This window comes from Crocodylus porosus, unplaced genomic scaffold (genome assembly GCF_001723895.1).
Source record: "Crocodylus porosus isolate Cpor-Errol unplaced genomic scaffold, CroPor_comp1, whole genome shotgun sequence".
Taxonomy (NCBI): domain Eukaryota; kingdom Metazoa; phylum Chordata; order Crocodylia; family Crocodylidae; genus Crocodylus; species Crocodylus porosus.
In genome coordinates, this window is record NW_017728949.1 from 47,958,365 (window position 1) to 47,976,833 (window position 18,469).

General features: G+C 40.9%; 1 protein-coding gene across 1 annotated transcript in view; it reads left to right on the forward strand.

The window, feature by feature from the left end:
* Positions 1 to 18,469, forward strand: part of COBLL1 (cordon-bleu WH2 repeat protein like 1) — a 73,988-nt gene that overhangs the window by 14,538 nt on the left and 40,981 nt on the right. The window contains exons 2-6 of the mRNA XM_019554061.1: positions 214 to 399; positions 7,006 to 7,207; positions 8,220 to 8,448; positions 17,816 to 17,913; positions 18,024 to 18,263. Coding sequence (XP_019409606.1) covers positions 214 to 399; positions 7,006 to 7,207; positions 8,220 to 8,448; positions 17,816 to 17,913; positions 18,024 to 18,263 — 955 coding nt within the window. The remainder of the gene's footprint in view (positions 1 to 213; positions 400 to 7,005; positions 7,208 to 8,219; positions 8,449 to 17,815; positions 17,914 to 18,023; positions 18,264 to 18,469) is intronic.

Consider the following 18,469-nt stretch of genomic DNA (forward strand, 5'->3'; position numbering starts at 1 on the left):
CTATCCCGCCTGTAAAGCCTATAGCCCCTAATGCTAACTGCCCAGTCATGGGACGAATCCCACCACGTTTCTGTTAGCCCTATGATGTCTGGGTTTGAACTAGCTATTCTGAGGGCGAGTTCTTCCTGTTTTAATATTTAACATTGATGTAAAACATATTCACATAGTAATATTGTACTCATAGTATAATTTTCCTATTTTTTTTTATTTCAGAAGAAAAGCCAAAGCTAAAGCTCCACTTCCTCCACCTGAACCAAAAAACTTGGAGATTCCTTCATTGGATGAGGCAGAACTAACTAATTTCACCATGGAACAGAAAGAGAATACAATTGATAAAGACATTGAATTATCTGTGGTTCTTCCAGGGGATGTGATTAAATCTACTACTGTTAATGGCAGGTATGTTGCATGGAAAATAATTTGGGGGATGGCAAAAGTTTAGTTTTTATGGGTTATAGCTGAATTTTTTTTTGAATAAGTCATATAGCACTTTGAGCCTTACTTGAACAGGGACCAATGTACATCTTATAATGCTCTTATGAAGGTCACTTTTGCGTGGCAGAAATCCAAGACAGTTTTATACATCTTAGTGCTATTTTAGAGAGCAATGGGGGCAACCTTTTTGGCAGACATGCCACAAGGTAAGAATCTTTTCAACACTACTTACATACTACTGCTACTACTGTAGTATGCAGTCTAATCCTAGAAACCTTCTGCCCTGCCTATCCATCCTTATTTAGGACAAAAAAATTTTGATGCTTTTGAAATCTGATTTTTAAGAGAAACAGTTATTAACCAAGCTTTGTAATAACAAGCCAAATGAAAAATAGAATATGCTGCATAATCAAGTGCTTGTGTGCATGTTCTCTGAATGTGGTCTGACTCGGGTAGCTGTGGAAATTGTCGGCTGTGGTTAAATCTAGAAACCTTAGCATTCTAAAACAAACCATAAACTTTCTCTGTCATTTCAATTCCTTCTCATAGGTCTTGCAGAAAATATGCCTGTTGCATGTTTTTGTAGTAGCTTTTCAAGTTGGTTTTGTTTTTTTGTTTTTTAAAGCCAGCTTCTTGTTTTCTATCTGCCAAGTATACGTATTAGTTTGAATCTGTGTGGTCCCTTTGTTTCTGCCATTGGAAGTCAGCTGTTTGTTATGCAATAGTAAAAATAAACAAGCAAAACTTATATCCACCTTGTTACTTAATGAGAGAGTAATCCAAGTATGGCATGATCTCTTCTAGGCAGTCTCTCCCTTCCATATAACAGGCAGCTAAACAATAAATACCTAATTTTTTTCTCTAGTCTGAGATGAGTTCTGTGCTTATTTTAAGCCTTTCTAAGCCTTTGCCTCTCTTTTTTTGATTGGAGGCAATATTTTTAATTTAGGACACTGCAATCTGCTTCTCAAGGCCTGAATACCAAGAGTCTTTAATCTTGACCTATAGCCAACAGGTATCTAATGTAGAAAATTCAGCTCAGTTAAATAGTTCATTAGTAAAAGACAAACATGGCATGCTATGACCTTTTATCACAGCTGTTTCCTCATGTCAGAAATCTGCCCCAGAAATAACTGCTCAGGGGTATGTATTTATATCCTACCTGTTATTAACCAAAGGTCTATTAAAAGGTTCTGTTCCTTAAAGATAAACCAATGTAATTGTTTTAAGCACTGTATTCCAAATGTAATGAACAGTGTTACTTACACTATTACATGATGGAAAGCCCTGGTTTTCAATATTGGTAGAGCCATCTTTGCTGTCTGTTCTCTGACTTAGGATCTTATGATTTCTTTGGGTTAGTAGAACAAACCTTTATGTAAATCACTCAAAATGAAGTTCATTAAACATCTGTATTAAGTATTTTAAAGCAAGACCATCTGAATGTTTCAAATAAAGTGTTTTATAACATTTTATGACAAGTGGCTATATGCTATTTCTTTAGCTTTCCTGGTCAAACTTTGTTATTCAAAGCAAATATTATTCAGTGTCAGGTGTCTGGTCTAGTGATATTTAAAACCAGACAGGATCACAATCCACCTAACCAGAATGGTGCTCCAACTGTGTAATTTCTGTTGGCTGATGAATTTCTCCTTAGCCCTGAATGGGAAAAAGAAAAGATGAGCATACAGAAAGTAGCTCTTTCAATACATGCACTAAACTGTTCCAATGAAGGAATGTTAAAAGGACTTGATTTTTCCAAAACGTTTTTTTTAATTACACCTTTTATGGCTTAACCTGGAGACCAGAGTGGACACAGGTCCTCGAATAGAACAAAATGTTTACCTGTTTCTCTGGACACTACAGGCTGATGGAAAGACCTTTAAATGTGTAAATACACAATCGTGGACAATATTCAGACAGGGAAAACTTGCAGGGCTTAACACAAAAGAGGACCTACAAAGAGCAGCCCAGGATAGATGAGGATGGCAGGGCCTTGTTCATGCCATATGCAACATTTGACTATGTGGGGAGGATTCAGATTACAAATTGCTGCTTTGTAAAATATATTTGAAGTTTTTTGTTTGTTTTTTTTCCAAAACAGTGCAAACCAGTTTAGCAAATCAGCTTTTTTATTATCGAAACAGTCATGCATAAGAGAGTCGGAAGATGGATTTTGTTTTGTTTTGTTTAAAGCTTTGCTTCATTTAAAATGCTTCTTTTAAACAGTGCTGCAATGTCATGTACGGCTCGTGTTTTGTGTTTGGGGGCGGGGGAGGGTGGTGGTGTGGTTTGGTTTGCTTTTAAACAAATATGCACATATGGACTCTGCTTTCTGACCTGCTAAGTTTCATCTGTAACTTGGCATGTTGACACAATGTGCCTTGTCTCTGTTGTGACACTGGCCATTCTTTAACTACTAGAGATGTATGTATTAAAATAGTAAGAGGCCTCAGTTAAGCAATTCTATCTTTATTTTGTTATGAAATGATGGCTGAAAAGGTGTTGCGGAAATAGCAGTTGAAAATAAAGTTTACTTCTGGAAAAGCAACAAGACGCCAAAACAGTAATTCAGCTGCGTGGGGGCAGAGCAGAGAAATTACGGTGGTGTAGTCATAGTGGATTATTTGGCTTTTTCAAATCCTTTTTTAAATGTTAAGGTTTTGACTCCCCTTTTTGCCTCCACTTTTAACTCCATTCCTGTTCCCCAGCATAGTGAAAGTTACCCAGCTAGTGTTAGAGGAAGATGCTTTTCTCCCTAGGCCACTTATGCTGGCAATAACCACTGCAATGGAGGTATGAAAGCTTTCTTCTGTTTTCCCTTGTACATCCATTGCCTTTTGAAACAAGAGCTTTTACTCTAAGTGCTCTTTCCCTTGTTTTGAGCAGATAAAAGATTTTTTTCCTTTAATAGAGCAGAAAGAAAGAGTTAAAGCTTTCTTTTAGAATTCATTCTTTAGAAATTGGTGGTATGCTTCTACTGTCTTCTGTCCAGGTGCCACAGACCAGAATAAACTCAGGGCAGAAACATGCCTTTCTATAAAGTTTTATGCATTTAAGTGATCTTGAAGTTTTATGCATTTTAAAATCCATAATGCAGCATTCATTTACAAAACAAACAAAAACAGTCCTCCCGTTGTTCTCTCCCTATCCTTGTTGTCCCTTGTCGTCATCCCCCCCCACGCTTCCCTCCACACCCTCTGACCCAAGATACAGTCAGGTACACCTTTGAAAGCACACTCCTGGGGTATTCTTACTGATGCAGGAGTGTCCTTCAGCCCCAAGCTCCTCTCTGCCATCAACTTCTTCACCACTCGGAGTCTGAGATTTATACTCCAAAGATCACTTCCTTGAGCAATGGTGTCTCAGCTTTACCTGTCTCACCTAGGTCTTACCAGCTCTTTGCCAGCTGGAAGAATAGTATCTTTTTCCAATCACGTGCTCAAAAATAATAGATTCCTGCCCCCACAGCAATCCTCTTCCTTGGAAAAGGCCTGTCTGTATGGTCAAATTCTCTGAAATCACTAACAATAGTTATAAAAGATGACAAAAACTTATTATAATAACAACAGCAGGCATAAGAAATGAGTAACCATATGTTAAGATACAGACAAAGGTGTAAGAATAAACAAATAAAATGAAGTATCGGAACAATCTGATCTTAGCCTACATCTCAAACCTAAGAATGTGGCTTTTACTCAGCTCAACAGGTTAAAAAAAGTTCCTGCCTCATCTTCTTGTCAGCCTGCTTCACAGAGCCCACTAGCTGAGGGCCTAGAGTTATTCCCTATGCTTGAGAACAAACTAATGACAAACAATTGCCTATAATTTCTTATCTCCAAAGGGTATATTTGTTTACCAGACCTGAAGTCTTTCCTGCTTCAGTTATGATCAGGAAAATATCTGCATATAAAGATTTAATGCCCTAAAGATACTGTACCATTTCTTATTTAATTTCCCCACTGTGAAAATGTCCTTCCCTGAATAACTTGTTCTTGGGTGTTATTTTTGTGTCTCTTCTTTAAAAGATGCAAATTTACGATTGCCTGAAAGCACCTGGTTCATGTGCCTTGAGCCACATCCTCAAGGGCCTATATTATTAAACCATTGGCCAAGTCAGAAGCTAATTCTTTATACTTTCAAGTATGAATAGGAGAGGAATGCTTAATTAATCATTGCACAGGCAAACTGTCTTGGCCAACCTATGAAATACAAATTTACATTCATATAAAATACTGCAATTCATAGATATAATAATAGGCCTAAGTACAACTTAGTCTCTACATATATGTAACACTACACACGTTATATCGATTAAACAAAAAACCCCCATGTATGATGTTCCTTGAACATTTCAAAATATCATAGGTTTGTGACATACTTCCTACCCTGCACTCCCAACAAAATCTTCTTACCACTGCTATCACTTGGTGTTGGCTAAACAAAAACCTGTCTTTCTTTGCGTTGTGTCTGTGAGGATGAACTTAACTGATCTTGTACATTAAAAATCCTATTCACAAAATTGTCTCCAGGATACACAATTCTAGACAGTGCCAGAAAGTCTGTTCAGTTAAATGATTACTTTAGGAATGTGTGAAGATTCCAACTTAAGTTACCCACATTTGATATACTGCTGAAGCCATTAATAAGTGAACCTTTTCACTACTGGTTGGGTGTGTCTACACAAGATGATTACTGAGGAGTTGCCCAGTTAGCTCCACAGTAAGTGTCTCACCATCTACACGTGCAGCCATATTAGGCTGCAGGAAACTAATAAACTCTGCAGCAGTTGAGTACTTGTAAATACAAGTACTATCCTGCTGTAGAATTTGTTTGTTTTTTTTTCATGCACAGGAACACGCATGTAGACACTGACCTGGCTGAAAGTGCTTCAGTACAGAGGCTGCCTGCTGACTAGCTGCACACTAGAGCACCCTCATGCCATCACCAGTCCCTCCGCACAATGTCAAGCCAGCTTGAAACAGCCCCAGGCTGGTAGGCTAACCCTCCCCGCCATTGGCTCAGTATGCTGCAGTTCAGGGTACACATTCAAATGGTGTGCTCAGGAGAAATAAACTCTGGAGCAATATGTGCCAGAGTTTATTGATTCACATTAATTGCACATGTAGATGCATACATTATGTAGTAATCTAGTGCTGAGTAGATGGACCACAGCCTTTCCATTTCTTGCACAAATATAGGATTAATCAAAAAAAGTTGAGAGCGCTACAGTTTCAGAAATTGAATGCTAAATTTAGGGTAAGTCCAAATTAAAGGTTCTCCTTGCAATATGAATTAGCTCTTCATCTTCATGCATTACAATGTTATTTCATAGGCCACATATGGACATTCATTATCTCCTGGGAGAGTTGCTTCTCTCCCAAGAAAACCTGTGAGTGTACAGAGTGTATTTAGGATTTTTCTCTCAGAGCAAAAATGGCCACTCCAGGTGGAAAAAATGAAACAAGAAGCAACCCAGCTTAAATTGCTCCTAGGAGAATTGCTGTGCTCAGTCTCATACCTCACATCAGATATCCAGAACAGTAATGGCCACCTATATGGCTTATATAATTTATCCAGCCTTACACAGGAGTTCTCTGGCAGAGTCAATGATAGAATACAGTTTTTTTTCCAGAATAGTATTCAATTGTCTAAAGTGTAAGATCATTCTTTTTTTTTCTTCCTGCTCTTCACTTTCTCATTCACTACTTGAATATTAATTTCTGCAACAAATGAAAAAATATATACATTTACTAGACTGTCTTGATTCATCCTTAGAGCATCATCTACCTTGTACACTGAATGATACGACTTCTGGGGAAAGTGTGTGTCTAATAATAGTCTCCCTGTGAATGATTAAGTGTATTCCTGAATTAAATATGCAAGGCAGTCCTGAGGCACTCCCTAATTTCTCTGTGTTTGGACTCTGTAGTGTTAAAGTTCATTTAATATTCTTCTTTGTTTACTTTCTGTACATACCGCATGCAAAACCTCATCTGATATACGTTTGCTCTCTGTGAATGATATTTCTTAGACTTCATTTGGAAATATTCTGAGAGAGAAAGACACATTTTAATTCTGAACTGGAAAATTTAAAACAGTGAAGCTGAATCCTTGGGCAGGCAGAGTATTAATACTTGTGTTTCCTACCAAAATAGCTTTATATACACATACAGGTCATTTAAGGTTAAGTAGTTTGAAATAATAGCTTCAGTGTGTGCCAGGCCAGTTTTGGGAATAAGTCAATGCATGAATTGCTACAAATACTTTCGCAAAATTGTTCTGTGTTAAACTGTGGGGTTTTTTATGGCCCTCAAAATAGCATGTGTACCTGTGGGTTTTTTCCTTGTACTCTTATCCTCTATGTACAAAATGGATATCTTACTTCTCTCAGTGATCATGCTTTTGGCATTTCCCCACCCCCACACACTTCTTTACAGTATTTACAAAACTAATGAATAGAATCAAAAGACATATCTTTTGCCAATATTCAGAAAAATATTCTTCTTTGGTTTGCTTAATACTAATCCTATAAGAAAATAATGTCATATATGTTTTCCTTTCTTACAGGAAACCCATGATGGACTTGCTGATTTTTCTTTGTGCACAGTATCGTTTAAATCCATCAAGCTATACTATAGATCTGATGTCAGCAGAGAACAGCCAGATAAAATTCAAGCCCAATACACCAGTTGGAATGCTTGAAGTAGAAAAGGTGATTTTAAAGCCAAAGCTTTTGGATAAGAAGAAACCTGCTCCTATGATTCCAGAGGTGAGAACTAAAATGTGAACTACATGAATGTTTAATTTCCCAGCAGAAGACAAAATCCTTCATAAAGGTTTGCCTGATAATGCCAGAATGTAGTGCTGCATGGGAATCATAACTTCAGTCCATAGCACCAGGATAATTTTTGGATTTTTAATGATTTGGGGAAGCTGACATTTTGAATCTAATATATTTCTCTTGGCTGTATATAGGACTGGCCCACTTTACATATTACATGTATGCTACAGTTATGTTATATGCCATATATATTTAACATGATACTACACATTAAGGGTGCTGTATGAGCACCCAGCCTAAGGCTCCATAAAATGGGAAGCCATCCATAAAAATGTTCTAAATAAAATGTGCACCTGTATTTCTATGGCTGGTTTGTATGGTTCCTTAAATTGAACATACGGAGGGGTCAGGTCTGGGGCTGACCAGTCGGCTGAATTGTCTTCCCTGGTGCCAGACTCGTGGGACCCAGCTTTCAACTTTGGTTGTGATCTTGGGTGCCCCGCCTTGCACTAGCAAGTAGAAAGGACATGATTGTGATCTGATTTCCCCAAGCCAACATCAGCTTTCTGTCTAAACAAAGGTATTCCTCATTTTCTGGGAAACAAGATTTTATAAACCTCAGGAAAAAATCTAATTGAGTAAAGTAGTTACGTTTTTCTGAAATGGGTAAAAATGGATTAAAAAAAATACGGAAAGAATGTCCTCCTTCCATTTCCCTCCCCCGTCTTCTTCATTCTGTCTTCAGAATACAAATCAACACTGAGTCAGAATTGATACTCTGGATTGCTGTTCTTCTTGAATGTAAATAAATCTGCTGAAACCTTTTATATAGAGCTCCCTTTAATGATGCAGAATTTCATTTAATGTAGCTAAAGCTTTAAGAAAACAGTTCTTTATGGGGAAGCTTCTGTGGTTGGTGCAAAAAATCTGTGAAATGATTTTGGGCTGTTTATATTGGTATCCTTAAACGCAGCTTATTGGAGTTTTTTTCTTTCTTCAGCAAACAGTGAGAGTAGTTGTAAATTATAAGAAAACACAGAAGACTGTAATAAGAGTTAGTCCGCATGCACCTCTTCAAGAGCTCACACTGATTATCTGTAGCAAATGTGAGTTTGATCCTTTACACACTGTATTGCTGAAAAGCTACCAGTCACAAGAGCCCCTTGACATGACAAAATCGCTTAATGACCTTGGATTAAGGGAACTATATGCAATGGATGTCAGTAGAGGTAAGACATCTTTTTTTTGTTGCTTTTCAATAAATTTAAACTTAGAAAATTTTGCTTCTGAAAAACTGAATGTTTAAAATTGTGTGGTCTAAACAAAATTAATCTCCTTACAGTTAGTGTGGCCAGATGTAGTTAATTCTGTCTTGGAACTGAAATCATGCCTGCCAATGGCTAGTTTTCCAAAACTTTTGATTCAGGGTATGACTTGCATACAAGCTGTGTTTCGAAGAATGCAAGGATGACGCAACTAAGTGCATATATCATGTTAATGGTAGGAGCTCCTTTAAAAACCAAAACCAAAAATAATCTTGACAATTTGCTGAAGACTCACTGTCTTCTTAAAGAGGAATAAGTCATAGTCAATGTGAGAAATAATGAGATTTTATTACCCTGCAAGGTCTGAAATTGCCCACCTTAATTTAAAGAAATGGTGCTTATCAATGTATGTGTACACTTAAGTGTTTGGATTGTTTGGTTCACTAATACTTGTGGAATAAGAGCTATTATCACCATTTTAATGATGGTCAAATAGCCTGGCATTAAGTTAAGTGACCTGGTTTTCTTGGCACAGATCTGCTCTCTCTTACTTAGGGCATTGTTACAGAGGACATTTGCATATAAATCAGAGTAAGTTTTACCATGCCTACTGAAAATTAGACTGTTCTGAGCAGCTACACAGGAGGGCTGTGTGAAGCTTTGGTAGCAGATTCAATTTGGGGGTGATTCTGGCCCGATTTGGTGGTCGAATCTCCAAATCCGAATTGAATCAGGAGACCCATTAAAAGGTCCAAATCGCATCGGAAGCCTCCAAATTGATTTGGAGATACAGGCAGTAGTTCTTAATGATGCTGGACACAGCTGCCTCCAGCTGGTAAGTCTGCTGTGGAGGGGGGAGGGAAGGGGAGTGGCGGAGGGGCAGATCAAGGCCCCCACAGCGGGGGAGCAATTGGGGCTGCGACAAGCTGCCCACCCAGGGTGGGGAGGGCCCATGGGACTTGGGAAGGAGGGCTCCCACCACTGTGAGCTGCTGGTCTGGGAGCTGCTCTTCTTGTGGCTCCTCCACAGGCTCCTGCTGCCAGTCCGGAAGGGCATGAGAGCGGGCATATTCCCCTGGATCTGCTCAAGGCGGGTAGAGCACCTCCATGATCTGATCTCTCCACGCCCCTTCCCTCCCCACTCTGCCCACCACAACAGACTTACCAGCTGGAGGCAGCTGTGTCCAGCATTGTCAAGGACTGCCTGTATGGCCTATGGCCAAAGCTCCAAATTCACGCCAAATCTCTGCAGCCAAATTGGCTGTATCAAATTGCTGTCCTTCCAAATCAGCTGAATCCGAAGCAAATACTTGCTGCTTCGCACAGGCCTACTGCACAGTAATCCTTAACTAAGGTCTCAGTCCATTCTGGGGTTAGAGCTGGCTGTGCTTCCCGACACTGATTCTGTCATTGGGCATCACAGCTCTCACATCTGCATTTTTGAAGCCATGCAGCCCCCATGCCCAGAGCTCCCACCCTGCTTACCATGTGACCCTGGCATGTTGGAGCGAGCTAGTTTTTTGCTGTGGGCAGAGGGAGGCACAAGGAGCTGAGCTTGGAAGAGGGTGTTATTCCTGCTGCTGGATCCTCAGGGCAAGTCTGGTTTCTGCTGCTGACAGTCTTGAACTGGTTGACCTGTAGTGTGGAGGCTGGGACTGAAAATCAGCTGAATCGCAACAGAACCTTAAATTTGTATTGACTCCCGTAATAGCTGAATACGTGTTACTTAATATGATCTGGAGATGCAACTTTTCACAAAAGGAGTAACTTTGCTTTGATATGATAGCACTTAGCATGTGTTTTACTGTTTTAAAACGTGGACACTCACGTTTTAAGTGCAGTCAACATGGCATGTGTAATGTGAGATATGGCTCTTAATCACAAGCCAAACTTTTATGGAAGACTTGTTGCTGCAAACTTCCATTCCATTTTTTGTAGTTCTCTTCAATACATGTTCTCAGATTTACTCCAACATGTCTGGTCAGTATTGGCTCCTGCAATTCAGTTTCTTCCTTAGACTCCAGAGCTCTTTATACCTTTTTAATTTGTATCCCCGCCTTTTGGCTTAAAGACAGTTTTCCTTATTTTGCGGTAGCCTTATCATTTAGTATGTTTCTTCATGGTATTTATTAAAAAGTAGTGTGTGTGTTCAAAAGCAGTTGGCCCAAAATACCATAATTAGAGTAATGGTTTACTTGTATGAGAATTTTCCATAACATCCTTTTTCTGATGGAGCAAAAACATGAAATGGCAGGGGGAATGTAGAAACTGGCACAAAAATCGTGTTGTTAATTGGAGAAAACACAACTGAAATTTTTATTCTGGTTCAATTTAATCTGAATCAGAACATTTTATTATGTTTTTATCTTGCCTAAAAACATCTATTTTTACCAAGTTCAGCAGTGCACCATATGAAAAAACAGAAGCCTTATACAACTTTTCAGTTCTTGTTCACTTCAGTGGGAGTCTGAGGAGGATTACGTCTAAGTTTATTGTCTCTGACAAATATGGTTGTACAGCATAGGAGTCATTACTAAAAGCATTATGAGTGATGTATGTCTGGCCAAAGATCCTGTTCCATATTAAAGAATGAGGGCTGAGACGATAGCTGTTGCAATATAATGAACCAGAAGGAAATGTGGTTCAAAGATGAAATAATTAGAAACACTTTTTAAAATCAAAAATTTTCAAAATTTTCCATTCTATTGAAAAATATTGACACTTTTTTTCATCATCATCCATTTTGAATGACAACAAAAGTTCCTCTTTTTAATTCATCTTATCTTTATTAATAAACTCAGTTTAGGAATGGTTATTTAGGGGGGTTTTTACCTTGAAAAATATTGATCGAGTGAAGTATCCAATTATTTTATTATTATTTTGGGCAAAAAAACCCCTATTTAATCAGTTTAGGAAGTTTTGACTTCCCTCTGTTCCAAATTTTATTTTGTTCAAGTTCTAAGTGCCAATAGCCATTTCTTGGTGGGCCAAATAACCACATTATAACCTTAACACAACTGAACTTTTAAAAACATTTCTCATTCTCCATCTTCCTTTAAAACAGCTTTTCTCAACCCATGGGCCGCAAGAGTATAGGAAATGGGTCACGTGGGTTTTCCCTTGCAGACTGGCAGAGGAGTCTGGGGGCAAGGAGCAGCAGGTCAGGCACAAAGGACATTGGGTCAGGACTGGCCATTGATGTTTACAAATTGGTCCTGATACAGAAAAGATTGAGAACCACTGCTTAAAAAAATTAATTATAGATAGAATTAAAAACATTTCCCATAAACTTCACTTATTAAGTGAAGGTTAAGTGAACAGCTGTTCTTACTGAAGCTGCTTCTGGGGCTCCTAGGGGTGCTAGCAGATGTGACTGATGCTGAAAGACATGACAGTTTGTCATGCAAGCAGCCACTGAAAGTGCTCTAAAGCCATGCACTGACAGAAGTGCATGGCTGCAGAGCACTTCAAAAATGCCCAGTTGGGTGACAGTCTGAACCCCAAAGTGGAATGCCTTCATTAACATCTGTCAGCACAACTAGGAGCAGGTTTGGCTGATGCAGCCAAGCTCTTCTCCATGCTCTGTCTTCAGAATGGGAGGGGGAGGAGGGGGGGAGTGAGTTTGGTCTGGGGGTTCCCCAGAGGTTGGGAGGGGCTGCAGTCTCCCCACACACTCTAGGGTGGCTGGGAAAAACCCCAAATAGGGCTCCCTTCCCCCCCCCCATTCTGAAGATAGTAAACAAAGTAGGACTTGGATGATGCAGTCCAGCTCTGCTCTGCACATTGTATTCAACATGGGAGCGGGGAAGAAAGAGGGTTGAGTGCAGCCTGTGAACTCCCCAGTCAGTGCTGGAGGGTAGGGCAGGGGGATTGGAGCCCCCTCAAGGGAGGGTTGCAGTCCATACCACCCACCACCGCTACTGCAGCGCAGCTGGGGTGACCCCAGACTGAACTTGCTCCCCTGCCTTTCCCGTCTCCCATCCTGAGAGATCATGGGAGCTTGGAGAGGGGAGTGGGGGACAGATGCTGCACGCTCACAGCCTCTCTCCCCCAATTGGCTCCAAATGGGATCTGAATTATACCCCCTCCTAATCTGACAGCGAATGTCTGTTGAATCAGGAGGGTCAGTCTAACTTGTCATGATGCTTTTTGTAAACTATCATGAGTTAGACAGTGGAGCTGCACGTATGTCAGTGCCCAAGGAATTTTCCTCAGCTAGAAGAGGTTAATATAATCTTGAAAATTGTTTTTGAAAAACTAACTTATTTTTAAATAAAAATTGTTCTGCAACTGATTAGAAATACTGAATATATGCCAAATTTTAATGTGTTTTTTTACAAACGATACTATTTCTGGTCTCTGATATACAATACCTGCTGTCCTATTTCAAATTCTAAAATGGTGGCTAGCTTCAGATAAAACTGTTAAAGATGTCTCTTAAGTAAAAGCATAGATCCATTTATTTGCCTTTCCAAAAGCAGAAGAAGGTGAGGCTTTGTCAGACAAGCAGGGATGGTCTGTATCATAATAGTTAATTTTGCTGTTTGTTTTTTCTCTTGTCCAGGGATGGGCAATTATTTTGGGCAGAGGGCTGTTACTAAGTTTTGGCAAGCCATCGAGGGCCACATGACAGGCAGCCCAGGGCAGATTAATATTAATTTTCTAAATTTTTTAGGGGCCTCACGGGCCAAATAGAATGGCCTGCTGGGCCACATCTGGCCTCCGGGCTGCATTTTGCCCACCCCTGCTCTGGTCAGTTCAGCTGCTGATTTTTAAATCTTTCACCTTTACCAGGTCAGGTGTTTTTGTCTAGTCTGTGAAACGGCAGCCAATGATCACATCATAGTGGCATTTTTATTTATTAACTGTACCTTTTAGGTATCCTTTGTGTCCAGAATAAGTATCAAATGTGAATATACCTATTATTATTATTATTATGGTTAATGCTATCCTAAAAATGCCACACTGTATACAAATTTCTTTTTAAAACTTAGAGTAGCTTTTTTTTGTATCATAAAAGTGTAATTTGAATACAAAAGAACTGAAATTCTTTCTGTGATCTGTTTGGCCCAGGCCCACCCAGCTTTGCTCATGCTGAATGATATCTTACAATACTGGTTTTAAATGAACATACATTCTTATTTAGGATCTAGCTGTTGCTATATGCAAAACCTCAACATGATAAAGTTGTATAGGTAGGTCACCTTATAAGTTCATGGAAAAATGAAGCCATATTTTGGACCATCTGCCAAAAAAACTTTGAAAGTTGTTGAAATGAAATATTTGTGAAGTGAACATGCATGCATGCATGCATGCATATATATATATTTTTTTAACTAAACCCACTGGAAAAAGAGCCAGAAGAGTAGTCTATAACCCCCAGTAATAGCCATAATGTCCAAAGTGGCTCTTGTGTGATTTTTTTTTGAGGGGGGGGGGGAGGGGGGGGGGGGGGGGGGGAGGGGGAGAAGGGGGAAGTGCCTAACATGAAGCACTTCAGTCCTGATTTCTAAAAACACTGTTTATCTACAGTTCTCATTTGAAATCAGCTAAGTTGTGTGTGCTCAGTACCTCTGCAAAACAGATCCAATATATTTCAAGTAAGGATTTCAGAAAGAAAGGCATCAAACCTTGCTCCTTGCTTTTCAGAATTTAAGTCTAGGTCCAGGGTGAGCAGTTATCTTGGCTGGAGAGCCACTTACAGAGTTTTGGTGAGCTCTTGAGGGCCAGAGGGTCAGGGGGTATAAAGGTGCTGGCCTAGCCTTGGCTCCCTATCACAGCTGTTTACAGTGTGGTGTGGTGGCAGGTAGATGAACCAGGGAGATGGCAATTTATCCTATCTGGTCCTGGGTCTATCCACTGTATACCCACCCCCAGAGGCACTGGATGGAGTGGGCAGGCAGGAAATTCATGGAGACTGGCCTGGGGCCACTGCAGACAGGGCACTTTCAGCTGAGCAGATGGGATGGGGCCACAGGCAGGTAGAGAGTAGCATCTGGGAGCAGGTCAGGTAGGCAGGGCTGGGGCTGAGATTGCAGAGTGGTGAGAGCGCAGGGCTGGGACAGAGCCATGATCTACTCCCTGCATGTCCCTGTGATGGGTGTTAGTTGCATCAGGGATGTGTGGGGAGTGGATCAGGTTGGGTCCTGGCCCCATGCTGTCACCATCCCATCCAACCAGCTGAGTGTGTCCTGCCTGCAGGAGTCTCTCCATGGAGACCCTGCCTGCTGACTGCATCTGGTGCCCCCTCAGAGATGGGTGCAGGACGGATGGGCCTGGGATGCCCAGGCAGCAGGGCTAGGGTTTGGTGCCCCCTCAGCAGGGCACACACCTGGTCCCAAGCAGTAGTGGGGGCAGCCCGGAGTCAGGCTGTCCCAGACCTGCCCACTACAGTTCCTGGCACACCTGAGCGTCATATGTGGGGATAGGGCAGGCTGTGCCAGGCGGCCCAGCCCAAGAGCAGTGGAACCAGCTGCATGGACCACGGCCAGAACTGCCTTCTGTGCCCGGGCCAGGCGAGGCCAAGGGACCCACGGGCCAGATGGAATCATATGGTGGGCCGGATTTTGTCCTTGGGCCATATTTTGCTCATCCCTTATCTAGGTGCTTCTTTGCACAAACATTTTGCGTAAAGTGCTTTTACTAAGAGAGGGAAGAAGACTGGGATATTAAGTATTCAGACCTGAGAGACGTGTACAAGCATTCAAGGTGGATCAGGAGGGGTAATCTTCCTTAAAGTTATGTGATCTAATTTCTTGTGGAATAGCCAGTTCTCTTCCATGGAAATGTCTTGCATCTCTGTACAGCTCTTTTTGTGTAAGAGAGAGGTTTTTTTCCTGGTGCAAATGTAAGGCCTATTCATGGCCTTACCATACAACAAAAATTAGACTTGGCATGAGATGTACAGACTAAGGTAAAAAAACAAGCACCTTTTCAAAGTTTGTGCTACCCTCTCATGGAGCTGCCTATAAAATACCTGGCAATAACAGGGAAGATTGTTGCCTCAGAGGACCCTAGGAAGTCTTACCAGTAAAAATGAAAATCTTTATATAGCTTAAGATTGCAAGACTCACTTGACACTTGTTCAGTTCTACGTATCAGCATGCTAGCTGTAAAATGGCCTGGAACATGAATTTGTGCAACTTCTTCATCTTTGACCTTTTTTTAACTCTTCCTTTCTTGAAAGGAGTAATGAAGAAAGGCATCTTGGTCTGGAAATGTAAAACAAACAAACACTTCCTGCCCTCATCTATTTCTACCCACCCCCAGCACAAACTAAATTATAGGTAGCATTTTCTATAGGAACTTAAAGTGGGAAGATTAGGATACAACTGTGTGCACACACCTGCACAGATGCATGTATATGTGTAATGACAGGAAGTCCTTTCTTCTTTAAAAAAGAAAAAATGAAAGCAATACAATGAAAAGCTCTTAGCTACACAGTTATCTCATACAGTCTATCAGTAAGGCTTGTAAACTATTTTGGGTAACAAATACTGTATAAACTTTTGGCCAAACAGCTGTTTTCTGATGGTCATATCTTAATGTGGGGCTATCAAATAAGATTTTTCTTCTTCATTTGATTGAATATATAACAGATAAAAGGAGTGGGGGAGGCAGGTAGTGGGGAAGAGTCAAACAACCTGAACCCACAACTTGCCCCCTGCAGCCTGCCCCCATCACAAGCTGCCCTCAGCAATCTTCTTTCCCTGCTGCTGCTTACCGTCAGTTGTGGCGCTGGCCAGAGGCATGGAGACATGCTGACTCCAACCCCTGACCAGTGCTGTGGCAATAGCAGCTGTGGGGCAAGGGCCAGGATGAGAGTTGCCACCACTGCTGCTGGTGCTATTTCTAGGGCCTGGCAGGGGCTTGAGATATCATGTGTCCTGTGCCTGGGCCAGAACAGGACCGGAGCTGGGGATTGGGGGGGCAGTGGGAGGGGGATGGGGCAGAGGCAATGGGGAAGCAGAGGCTGTGGCCCTGACTCTGACCCCAAACCCAGGTTGTGCCAGAGCCATAGCAGCTGCCTGGCTCCTGCCCTGTACTCAAATCCAAGATGAGGGTTTCCTCATGTTGATCTGGGGCTAGTGGAGGGGGGGAGGGGGAGAACCTTTATGTAGTTGAAGGCTGCTATTAAATCGCTTCTCAGTCTTCTCTTCTCCAGGCTAAATGAGCCCAGATCCCTCAGTCCCTCCTCAGAAGTCGTGTGCTGGAGCCCCCTCCACCATTTCTGTTGCCTTCCACTGGATTCTTTCTAATTTTTCCACCTTTCTGTAGTGGGAGCCCAAAACTGGAGGCAGTACTCCAGATACAGCCTCACCAGCGCCAAAGAGAGGGGAGTAATTATTCCCCTCTATCTGCTGGTAATGCTGGTACTAATGCAGCCCAGTATGTTGTTAGCCTTCCTGGCAGCAAGAGCATTGTTGGCTCATTTAGCTTATTGTCCAGTGTAATCCCCAGGTCCTTTTCTGCTGCTTAGCTAGTCAGCCCCCAGCCTGTACCAGCGTGTGAATTGTTCTGTCCCAAGTGCAGGACTTTGCACTTGTCCTCATAAGATTTTCTTTTGGTCCAATCTTGTTAGGTCTCTGTATCCTAGCTCTGCCCTCCAGTGTACCTACTACTCCCCCCCCCAAAGCTTGGGAGTAAATACAGTATATACTGTACATATTACAGCACTGATCCTCCAAATAGTAGCTTTTCATAGTCTCATTCGGAAAACTGAAGTTATTGTGGCGCGTTTGAAAGTTAAGAGAGCAGATGAATTTCAGGGAGAGATCTTTGTCAGAGATGAAAAGAACTTTAGAATGAAAGAGCTATTCATTCCCTTTCCCCTGATAGAGTACTAAAAACCGGATGCCCATCACCTTAGCTTGTAAGTACTCCACGTGGTTGTCAAAGTTTGTGATTTTTAAAACATGGCATTTTTCCATGGGATTTGAGTGGCAGCCACTGTCTTCAGTTGTGGAAAGTTATTTGGTGTGTTTTTCCAGTGACTCGTAGCAAATTTGCAATATATGTGTAAACCTAGAAATTCCGATGGACAACAAAAATCTTTCCCGACATTTTCAAGCCTATTTTAGCTTATTGCTAACATGGAGTAGTTTCCATATTATGTGAGAATAGGTTTTTAGACTTTGTTTATAGTGGCTTAATGGGGAAAAAACAGAAAATGTCAAGAAAGTCTATTCATATTGTACTTTTGGAATATCTACTTAGACTATTTAAGGTATGTTTGGTATATCTTTTCAAGAGGCTGCTAGGAAAATATATAATAATAATGCAGAAAGAAATAATCTGTGTAATTTAATAGCTACAAATACTTTTCATTTTAGATTCCTGCCAAATATCTCCAAACCTAGATATGTTGAAAGAGAAAGAAAATAAAGGATTTTTTAGCTTTTTTCAGCGAAGCAAGAAGAAACGTGAACAAGTAAGTTACTGTTTTCTTTATCTACAAGAACAAGATTTCTAAATATAGTCTCAGAATAATCAACGTTTTGATCTGGAAATTCACATTGTACGTGTGTTTCCTCTACCTAGACTGCCAGTGCCCCAGCAACTCCATTGATGAGCAAACAGAGACCTGCTTTTATCACACGATCTAGCACTGTTGTCAAGCAGTATGATTCAAACACATTGCCATCTGAAATGCCGAAGAAAAGAAGAGCACCCTTACCACCAATGCCTACTTCTCAAAGTGTCCCACAGGATCTTGCACACAGCCAGGGCAGACCAACATTTTCTATTATGAAATCTAGCAGCGTTGATGAAACTGATCAGGTTAGTTAAATCTTTTCATTTTTACCGTGGTGGGTTTCCCTGATTTGATGCACTGGAACAGAAATAGTTGCCACCTCCTTATTTATAAGTCCAGTGCTTTAATGAAATACTTTAGACTAAGTGTATACGTGGAGTTATATATGTGTATACATCGATTTCCATATGTACTGGAAAAATGTCATCTTCATACTGGGGGACCGCAGATC